The 11760-nt window shown below is 36.4% G+C and overlaps 1 protein-coding gene and 2 pseudogenes across 4 annotated transcripts in view; 1 reads left to right on the forward strand and 2 right to left on the reverse strand.

The window, feature by feature from the left end:
- LOC104752507 overlaps positions 1-621 on the reverse strand; it is a 1636-nt gene extending 1015 nt beyond the window's left edge. The window contains exons 1-3 of one of the 4 annotated variants that reach the window (XM_010474664.2): positions 516-621; positions 172-218; positions 15-97 (exon numbers count right to left, since the gene is read on the reverse strand). In XM_010474664.2, the coding sequence (XP_010472966.1) occupies positions 15-97; positions 172-188 (100 nt within the window). In that variant the 5' untranslated portion in view covers positions 189-218; positions 516-621. Of the gene's footprint in view, positions 1-14; positions 484-515 lie in introns of those variants that run through there. The other 3 variants (XM_010474661.2, XM_010474663.2, XM_019238184.1) reach the window with 3 other exon arrangements.
- LOC104752506 lies at positions 5610-9157 on the reverse strand (annotated as a pseudogene).
- The window catches only part of LOC104753154, a 3145-nt pseudogene continuing 1826 nt past the window's right edge, over positions 10442-11760 (forward strand).

Raw genomic sequence — 11760 nt, forward strand, 5'->3', positions numbered from 1 at the left:
TGACACGAATTAACCTTTTTGCAAAAGCTTGATATTGGCGGATTCAAATTCTTGTGCGTTCTCCAGCTTCGTAGATGAATAAGCAACGATTGACATCCTGTTACAAGTGTAACCCATATACGCTAGAGATTCTTTGAAAAAATCAGAGATCAAAGCAGGAGAGAGATTCACCGGGATTGGGCAAGCATCCAGGTCCCAGAAGATGCTTGTCTCGGCGTCTGCAATGTTGGTTGTAAGGAAATATACATAAGCAATTACGAAACGGAAAAATAACAATCGCCATGAGAAAGGAAACAGAAAGATAGATAAAACTTGAGACTTCGGTTCGATTAGATCCATTGGAAAAAAACAACGATCAATTAGAACGAATCTATTGTACTTCAAATCGACTAGATAAAAACAACAACTGGAAATCGTCAATAGATCGTTTAGATCCGCTAAATTGATACTAAAGATCAATCAGGTCTAATATAATCCACAGATATTTCAACGACTAAGACAGATATAAATATTACCGGAGAATATGCTGGTCACGGAAGGCATAGTTTCGCCGCAGTAAATCAGGTTTACTGCGGCTGGGAAGACGCTTTTGGTTTCTTCTTTTTATAGACTCTAAAAAGGGTTGAAACTTGAAAGGGTTACCCCGTCTTAAATGACTAATCTATCCAGTCTACATAAAATTTACATGTTTATATCAAAAACTTTAATCTTTGATTTTTTATTTTCTGATATAATTTTGTCGATCTATTTTGGGTCTTTTATTCGTGCCGGTTATTCAATAGAAGCTATCAGATACAATGAAATGAAATCAAAGTATATAAAGCCCGCTAAATTAATCGAAGATAGAGACACTAATGGAGATTCCAAAAGTAATTCTACAGTTAGTAGCGTTATAAGTTTCAAAGATTAGTCGGTGGTTGATGTATTTGGTAGCGATTTTGTAATTTGGGAAGTTGGAACGATAAACCGTTTTAAAATTGGTTTCAAACTTGATTTATGTGGTTTTCTATCCAATTTAAATACAAACGAAATTCACAAAATAAATCCATCAAAATCTGATTTGAATTCTAAAACTGATCTCTTTTATTTTTTTCTTATTCTAGTCCAATAGCTTAGTTAGTTATGTCTTCATCAATACAATCATTCACTGTTCAGTTAAATAAATAAAAAGGGATACTAGGTAACAACCCGCACTATGTGCAGGATAAATCAATTTAAAGAAAATAATTATATGTAAAATTATATTATCCTATAATCAATATATGTTTGTGTCAAACATAATATGCACCTAAATTTTTTTATTTTTTTTATTTAAAGTTGCGTTTTTCGTGTAAAAATACGTTTAACCCGTGAAATCTTTGAATGTAAAAGAGATTGTGTAGTAGAGAAAATATTGATAAAATGTTACTATTTATTGCAACATGTCTTTTGTAGATTAAAAATCAAATTCATATTTTCTTATGTTTTATTTTGTAATCATAACAGTTTGCATGTTTCTTATGTAATTATAACAACATGTACTAAATTACTCGATAATTTAATTATTTAATATATGTTAGTAACAATCAGATTCTAAACTAAATTTTGTGAAGATAATCTAATTTATTGATTTAATATTTTTGATTAGGCTATTTAAATATTTTGAGTTAATCGGTTTGTTCATATTTTCTATAAATGACGAATTATTACCAAAAAACTATTATGAAAAAATTAATGATTCGTGTAAGAATACATTTCACCCGTGAAATATGTGAACGTGGTAAAGAAAATATTTATAAAATGTTACAATTATGGCAATATATATTTTGTGTTTTAAAATTCAAATTTATATTGATGGTTTATCGTGTAACTATAACATTTTTGCATAATCTAACAATCACTCATTTCAAATATCTTATGATTTTTTTGGGTACTAAGTTTATTTATAATGATAAGGGTTATTGTCTCATTCCTTTTTAATAGCACTTAGATGAATATACAATTAGAACTTATATTCCTATTCAATTAATAATATTTCCATTTTTAATGAATAATCACACTAAATGTTGAGATTAATTAGTTTACATACTTAGATATATATAAATAATCACACATCATGATATTTCATAATTTGTTGTCATTTTTATATTTATTTATGAATATATATAAATCTATATTTATTGGGAATTAAGTTTCTTTTAATGAATTGGAGATAATTTATGGGTAATAGACTTCTTTTTATAACCAATTATAATAACTATTGAAAGCTTGTTAATTAAATTATTATGGTAATAATACTAACTAAAAAATAGCATTTTGTTTTTATATGATTATGTTAATAAGTTATATGTTATTTATTTTTATTAACTTTATATTAATTGGTATGTTTTTATAGCCTTTTTAGAATATTTTACTTATATTGATTTTAAGAAATCAATATAACTTTAATTTGTATATTTGTAAGTTAATTTTAGTGAAATTTTGCCTTAAAATAGTATGTAGTTATTTAATTAGTTTAATATGTGATATTTAAATTTGTGTGTGAAATTATGACATATCTAATTATTATTCAGTTAATTTTTTTAAAAATATAATGGCATGTTAATGTAATTAAGTAGAAATTTAAGGTTATTTTGCTAGAAGGTGCACCGAGCTTTCTGGCAGCGACACATCAGCTTTTTCAAAATTGTGCTTCTCTATTAATATATAGGGGATATACATGAGTTTGCAATTGATGAAGATGTAAAGAGGACAAGGCAGCACCGTTTATCATCAGACAGACCAGTTTCGAGAGTGTTCCTGCATCGTTGGGGCGTGCCCTCCTCTATTCTGTTTACGTGATTCGGTGATTATATTTCTATATATAGCATATCATTATCGCCTACAAAACTTGGTGTATTTAAGTTTTGCCTGCTCCTCAGCTATGAATGTTGCAGCTCTCTTTGTGAATCTACCTTTGTGGATATTTGCTTTCTTCTTCCTCAACTCAATTCGTTGCATTGTTCTTCTCCGGATTATCTCTAACATTTCAACCATTGGAAAATACCTTGATGGATCAATAGCATTGTTGAATGATTCTGACAAGTTGTTGTGAACATCTACACAAGATGCTGTCGGTTTACAGAAGGCAAGACTGCAATTCTCTAGATTCCTCTGCATTATTGCTTCATACAACCTCATGTCATAAGCTTTTACCCTCTCCAGATTAGCCTCATACTCAGACATGATGTAACTCTCAGCAACACTCCAAAACAATCCTTTCATCTCACTTTGACATGGGAACTGCTTTTTTAGATTCCCATATATGTGCCTTGCACACATCCTGTGTTCAACTTTAGGCAATTCGCGCTCTACAGCGTCCAACAAACCCTACAAAAACGAAACAACTGTGAGTTATTTAACAAAAAAAACAACAAGGCCAACAACTTGTAATTAATAAAAACTGACCTTTTGCCTATCAGATATAACCGTATAACCCTGACCATCCTCAATCTTTGGACAATCAGCCTTAATGTTTCTTATAAACCAAGCCCAATTATCTTCATTCTCTATATCCACAATCGCCCAAGCAAATGGATACATTCCATTGTTTGCATCTCTCCCAACAGCTGCCAATAATTATCCTTTAAGCGTGCTTTTGAGAAAACATCCATCGAGTCCAAAGATAGGACGACACCATGTGGTCCACTGGTTTCTGAGATTCGCGAAACACACATAGAATCTGTGAAAAATTTATGTTCCTTCATCATCCAAAACTGTGTTTAACTCCACTGTTGATCCTGGGTTTGACCTAGTAAATAAGAAAGAATAAGTCAATAGGCTGACAAATAATCAAATCATTGACATAAGATTACTTAGATCTACTATCTCTACTTACCGTATCAGTTCTGTGCGATAGTCTTTGAGCTTAAAAAACTGCTCCTCATGCTCCTTTTTGATGATAGCTAATGCTTTTGCCTTTCCTTTTCTACACTTGTCTCTTGTGACAATCAGATTGAAGTTCTTCAAAATTTCTTCCTCCATTGTCTTCGGTTTAAAGTCAGGATTAGACCTTACATCATCCAAAAACAACTTTGCAATCACCCTTGATTTCAAGATCTTACAATATCCATCCAGAGTGCAAACATGTTCATCTTCAAATGATTTCACCTTGTACTTTCCAATACACTCTTCATAGGAGTAGTAAATCCTCCATTCACAAGGGATCTCACTTTCTTTTACACCACACACGGCTTCACACTTATCTTTCCCCCATCGGTTTTGCTTAATATTGTTTCCACTTTTAAAAGCGTATTCAACTAAAGCATCCTTGAACTCATCCAAACTTTCAAACACTTGATGCATCTTCAATTCACCACTTCCTGGCTTGAATCTCACATGAACCTCTTCATCATCAGAGTTAGGAGGAGTATTGTGGTAGTCAAACTCTTCATCCTCATCATCATCAGTAAAAGGATCCACATTTCCTTCAACCCTTTCTTCCTCCTCACACGGCTCACCACCAATCTCCGCATCTTCTTCGTGTTCCTCTGTTGCTTCAGCCACAAATACATTAACAAATTTAACCCAACGAGCCCCATAACACATCTTACTAAAAGTCCTTGCACTCAATACCTTCCGCTCCTTAAAATCTTCAAAAGGGTAACAATACCACAACCTTTTCCCAAAAAAAGAATCACCCAAACAATTTCCCACGATAGTATAAAGTTCTTCAGCCTTACAATCAAATGTAGAATTCTCACCACCAATATAAGAATCTTCCCCTGCATCACTCGTCGTCCAACTCCCACCATAATAAACCGTGAATGTTACTTCAACAGCGTCGTCACTATAAACGACGTAGAAAAATCAACATTAAAACAATGGACAAAAATTCTAACTATTCATATCCTCAATTCACTGTTGAAAGACAAATTATTACCTCATTTTGTCTTCCGAAACACCAGAAATTGGAACTTAAGAAACGTATCAGTGAACGAGATTCCTTTGATTTCGATTCGACCCACACAACTAAAGACCAACGCTCTTGAAATTCACTCCTTTCCCTCTCGAAAACCACAGAACAAGAAACCTACACTCTCGAAACTTAATCAATAACTCGGTCCCATCGATTACTATCCACACTTGTTTCAGTTTCTCGACACTCACTCAGTCGAGAGAAGAAGAAGAACAAAAACCCTAAATTCGATTTATCCCCAAATCGATTTGGTTTTAATCCCCAATTGAAAACGACGTTGTTTTGCTTTTGAAACAACACACGCAAAAAGAACAAAACGACGTCGTTTTGTTCACTCCTAATGCCACGTCATAATCTGAGTCAGCACCGTTAATCCACAATTTAACCCCGTTAATACGAATGTTGAAATTTACCACATTAAGAACAGTTTGGGTAGGGAATTTGAATTTAAATTGAGTTGAAATTGTTATTTACTAAAGGTTAGAGTTCAAGTATAAAAAAACGTTTTGAAAATAGTTGGGGTGGATTTTGGCCGTTTTCCCCAATCTCAACACACACGCTTCTTTCTTTATTTCTTTCTTTCTTAAAAAAAACCTAATCAGTCTCAAAATTAGCCATTTATAGGAAGCCCAATAATCGAATACAATATTGGGCCTAGGCTCACTCTCAGTGTTCTTTTCTTTCTCCAGGTCAACAAGTTTTCCATTAATATTTGACTTTTCCACTTTCATTCATGCCGTCATGCGTTATACGATGACAAAAATATATATATAATCAAATCTCAGAAGCAAGAAACCATAATAAGAGCATGTTCATAATCAGAATTATAGTTATTTTACTTGGGCTCTATCTTGGTCGGAACAGAGTAGCCACCGCTATAATCAAACTCTCCCTCTTGTGCTTCTTTCTTCCTCAAACTACCACCGTACAAAAGCTTCTCTCCGCCCTTCACGACACCAAATTCTGTAGCTGAAGACGACGACGCAGATGCAGAGGAACTACTACTCGTCGTCCCACTATTCTGGATGATAATCTCAATCTCTTTAACCACTTCACTCATCGTTGGCCTCTCAGAAGCCGTCTCATCAACGCATTTCAGGGCTCGTTCCACATACCTCCCCAGTTCTGGTAGAGGTCCGGCGTCTCTCAACAACCGATCCATCTTATCTCTTAGTCCGTAGTATTCATTGTCGCTCTTGTTCATTACAAGCTTGATCTCTCGAACAATGTACTTGCCTTTCTCTATCGGCTGTTTCGCCGTGATCAGCTCCATCATTACGACACCGAAGCTATACACATCACTCTTCTCTGTAAGTTTCTGCGTTGTGTAGTATTCTGGATCCAAATATCCCTGCCATTGACCGTTTCAAATTCAGTTCCATCAGAAACCAAACAAGGTTCCCTAATTGAAGTCAAAGATGAACTGATTGTAAAACTCACCAATGTGCCTTTGACTTGTGTTGAAACATGGCCTTTGGTGCAGTCTGAAACCAGCTTGGACAAGCCAAAATCGGCAACCTTGGCCGTGAGATTCTCATCCAAAAGAATGTTGGTTGACTTCACGTCCCTGTGGATGATCGGAGGATCTGCCAATTCGTGGAGGTATGCTAGTCCTCTTGCTGATCCTAGAGCCACTCTTAGCCTTCTTTTCCAATCCAGCACAATACCGGATCGCCCTAACAACAATGCGTAAAGGTCAAGTTTTGTCTTTGTGATTTATTGAGCAGATTTAAAGACCAGATTTTGCAGTACCGGTTAAGCTATCTTTTAGTGAGCCGTTGGACATGTACTCGTAGACCAGAATCTGCTCGCCTTGTTCGAAGCAAAAGCCGACAAGCCCAACCAGGTTTTTGTGATGAACTCGAGAAAGCAACTCAATCTCTGTTTTGAATTCGAGACCTCCTTGTGTTGATCCTTGTTGTGCTCTTTTGATCGCCAACATTTTCCCATCTTGGAGCATTCCTTTATACACCTACGGAGATTACAGAGAGAAACAGAGGAAAGTTACTTCTCAAACCCTAAAAGTGAAACCCTAGTTTCAAGCATTGATCTTTCAAAAACCTACGGTACCTACCTTTCCATAACCCAGCTCACTACTCACAGAGAAATTGTTCGTGGTCTTCTTGAGTTCTTCGTAGGAGAACCATCGTGCCCCTTTCAGCTGCGGTGCACCACCGCTGTCTTTTCCACTCGATGCCCATGAAACTGAGAGAAACAAAAGACCATTGTAAAACCTAATTGTTCAATCTTCTACTTTGCAGAAATATCTTTTCCAGGTGGGACTCAGAGATTCTGCAGGGGACTAATCTAAAATGGTAGTATTTTTACGACACTTTGGACTTACCAAATGGTCTACTCAAACCGATAGCTTCCTCTGCACGTCTCTTCGTATATTCCTAGCGCAACAAGGCACACTCTAACAAGGTCTATTTTGCATAAAGCTGTAGAAATATACTCGAGCTTAATTAAACTTGTCAAATCTGGCAAAGATCCTACAAGCTTGTTGTGAGCTAAGTTCCTGATGAGAGACAGAAACAAACATGTATACATTCGTTACCGATGCCTACTAAAGATGATCGATCTGGATAAATTACAACTCTGGTTACACTTACAGTTCAATGATATTTGTGAGATTACTGAGATTCTCTGGAACTTTTCCGGTCAGAGTGTTTCTGTCAAGCCGACTGTTGCAAATCCAAGAGAGACGTTAAATCTTTTGAAGATAGGGAAGAAACATGAAACTAAGGACACAGAGATGGTGTGTTACTCACAGAACCTCTAGTGTCTGAACGAGTCCTAAAGTGGAAGGTATGCTCCCTGTGAATTGGTTTCCATCAAATAATCTGACATTTGAACATATCTGTTGAGATGAGTAACCTTAATTTTGGCAGAAGATTAATTTGATTATAGAGTACTTGACTTACACATGGATCAGTATCATCTCAGAGCTGAAAAGTTTTGGTGGAATTGTGCCTGAGAGTTGATTCTTGTTGAAATGACTGCAGTTTCAATAACATTTGCATCAGATGAGAGATAACTTGAAGCTAAAGAAGATGTCTGCAGAGAAAATAAAAGTACTCACAAGTGTTTGGCCTTTAAAAGAAGATCAAGACCAGGATTAGAGCCTGATGAAATTGGAATGGGTCCTGTCAACTGATTATCCGCAAGATCCAACCAATATACCTTGGTGAGGTTTCCTAGAGATGCTGGAATTTTACCCGTGAAGTTATTTGAGTTCAAGGCCCTGAGAAACATGGTGGAGCCAAAGTGGCAAGTCTCATAAAACATAGGTTGTTGGATTAAAGGTAAGAAATGCGACTTTCTTACAAGAAAGATAGATATTTGAGATAGCCAATCTCGTTTGGGATGCTACCAGTGAAGCCACAGCCAGCAAGGATACTACAAACAAAAAAAAAAAAAAAAAAAAAAAAAAAAAAAAAAAAAAAAAAAANAAGAACAAAGAGATCACTTTAAGGATGTTTTGCGCAGGAAAGATATTTACAGGATGTTGAGCTTTTGCAGATCTTCCAACCGAGAAGTAAGTGAACCCGTGAGACCAGGATTAAACGAAAGGTCCCTGAACAACACAAAGTCGCCAGGTCAGGTCAGAAAAAGAAAAAAGAAAAAAAATGAGACGTTCCTCTGTTGTAATTGTCGATGAATCATCAAAAGAGACTGACAAGGATCTTAGTTCAGCTAGTTCTCCAATGTCCCCACTAAGTCTTCCTTTGAGACCCATTGTTGACAAACCCCTGCACATAAAAGACTATGCTTGCTAAGTACGTTACAAAAATAAGTAAGAAAACTGCTCTAATATTTTCGTGCATAAGTATGAATGACTGATTAAGGAACACTCACAAGGCAGTGATTCTGGAGTTGTTGCAGGAGACACCTTCCCAAGGAGTTCCACAAGGATCATCAGAACCTCCCCAGCTAGGCGGTGTGTTGTCCCATTGATCCATCAAAGAACGCAGAGAGGCCGCTAATAGAAAGCAATAAAACAAGAAAATTACAATCATTTCCGCGAACGGATTCAACGCAAGGGAAAAGCAGAATTCATCACATACCATCACGAGGGTCAGTGACTGAGGAAGTCATTGACAAGACACTGAACGAGTAAGCAAAACAGATCAAGAGCAGCCGTGATGTAGCGGTTATGGTGTTGGAAGCCACCATATTGTTCCTCAAGAGACGATAAGTTCTTGAAGTTTGATATTTAAGTGAAAATCTTGGAGAAAGAACAAACAGATTAAAGGAGCTTCCTTATGAGACAAGATTCATCATTGTCTCATTAAGAAAAAATGTAAGTGGGAAGTGTGCCAATAGGAACACGAGTGGCACCAAGAAAAGTAGGTTTCACTCAATTTGCCTTCTCTTCGAAGTCAATTTAACGGTTCATGTGTCTCTTTTACAAAACGCTTTAGTTATTAAAACACTTGAGTGTGACATCTCTATATATAAGAACAAAATAATTTCAAATAGGCACTACAAAACTGATAAATGTAAACTTCGGTTACCCTTAAAGCTCTATTTTCCAATCAAAGCAACCTTCGTTGATCATTATGCTGAGCCTGAGAATCACAGGACAGAGAAGAAGATAGTGGGGTCTCTCGCCAGTGCCCAATAATCCAACCATCTCCACAGATTAATTAAATAATTAAACGTAAAAGCCACTTCTTCCACTTTACAAGAAACTACACATTTTGTCTACATGTAATACAAACTTCGTTAAATATACAGACAGAGAGAATCCAATAATAGATCCAAGTAACAGAATTAGGAATAAACCAACTTTTCTGAGTAATTCTTTCATAAAATTTTGATATAACACGTTAGCTAGGTGGGTCTCTCACTTCCTTAATAATATACTAGGGGAATGGCATATAAATTATACACTAAATCTTATGCTAAATTAAATTGGTATATTGCTTTTGCTAATGGAATTAGGTCTTCTAGACTTGTTGTCTTTTGACCAAAAAAAAAAAGACTTGTTGTGTAGTAGTACGTTGCATCTACTACTAAACTACTATCACTAATCACTCCTTTATTTTATACACAGATTCCTTTACCCCCACAATGATATTGTAGCTTTGAAATAAAGTAATATATACGCATTCTCATCACCATATCTTTTTCTTATAAAAAAATCATTACTCATCCGGCCTATAATGTCATAACGTCAGACACGTGAATACATACACTGCTTACCTTTTGCTATTTGCTTATAGATAGATAGTCAAAAGAATCAAAACTGCAGTTGATAAACGAATACGAAACAGTCTCAAGATGTAATTAAAATTAAATTATAAGCAAAATAGTGGAAATAAAAATGAATTTTTGAAAACAGTGGTAAACTATTAAAAAAAAAAAAAACAGAAAAAGGAAAGATAGAAGAAACAAAACGAATCTAGCAAGAAAAAAGAAGAAGATGGAAAATAGACAAAAATGAAAAAAAAAAAAAAAAAAAAAAANCATATCAATCAGTAGATTCGCACTATAGAAGGAAAACTCTACTCTCTAGAATAATAAACTTCGTCTCTCTCAAACACCAAGACACAACACAAGTCCGAACAACGCTCCAAACGACTTGAATCAATTCAATACTTTGAGAATTTGTCGTCTTCCCAAAAACCCTTTGCCTGAAACCCTAATGTACAGACAACACTCTTCGCCTCTCTTTTCTTTTTTTTTTTTCTCCACCGGCCATGTCGACATTCGAAGATGGATTCCCGGCGGATAAGCTCTTCGGTCAGGGATACTCGTACACTTACGATGACGTCATCTTTCTTCCCCACTACATCGATTTCTCCACCGACGCGCTTTAGTCGGCGCGTGCCCCTATCTATACCTTGCGTTTCGTCTCCGATGGATACTGTCTCTGAGTCTCACATGGTTGCTGCAATGGCTTCCCTTGGTGGGATTGGAATCGTGCACTATAACTGTGACATCGCCGCTCAGGCATCCATTATACGCCAAGCCAAGTCCCTCAAACATCCCATCGCTTCCGACGCCGGTGTGAGGTTCCCTGAGTATGAGATTACTTCTCTGGATGCCTTTGGTCCTTCTTCATTCGTCTTTGTCACGCAAACAGGTCAGATTCATATTCGTTTTGCAGGAATCTAGCACTGTTTTTAAGGATTTGAACTAGTTCAATAGATTTGAGTGTAATGATGGTGAATCCAAGTGTGTGTTTTGATTTGATATAAAGCAGGAACAATGACGACTCCGAAACTGTTAGGCTATGTATCGAAATCTCGCAGTGGACGAGAATGAATTACGAACATAGGGAGATGAAGATTTACGATTACATGAAGAGCTGTGACAGCAGCGACTATGTTGTGCCATGGGACATTGATCTTGAAAAGATTGAGTTTTTACTAGAGGATAAGCAAAAGGGCTTTGTGGTTCTTGAAAGGGATGGTGAGACTGTGAACGTGGTGACCAAAGACGATATACAGAGGGTTCAAGGATATCCCAAGTCAGGGCCAGGGACCGTGGGTCCAGACGGTGAGTGGATGGTTGGTGCGGCTATAGGGACGAGGGAATCTGATAAGAAGAGGCTGGAGCATTTGGTTAATGCTGGGGTCAGTGCCGTTGTGTTGGATAGTTCTCAAGGGAACTCTATTTACCAGCTTGAGATGATCAAGTATGTGAAAAATACTTACCCTGAATTGGATGTGATTGGTGGCAATGTTGTCACAATGTACCAGGCACAGAATTTGACCCAAGCTGGAGTTGATGGATTGAGAGTTGGTATGGGGTCTGGTTCGATATGTACCACACAAGAGGTTTGTGCGGTTGGCCGTGGACAGGTAAATGAAAAA

Source organism: Camelina sativa, chromosome 16 (assembly GCF_000633955.1).
Source record: "Camelina sativa cultivar DH55 chromosome 16, Cs, whole genome shotgun sequence".
Taxonomy (NCBI): Eukaryota; Viridiplantae; Streptophyta; class Magnoliopsida; order Brassicales; family Brassicaceae; genus Camelina; species Camelina sativa.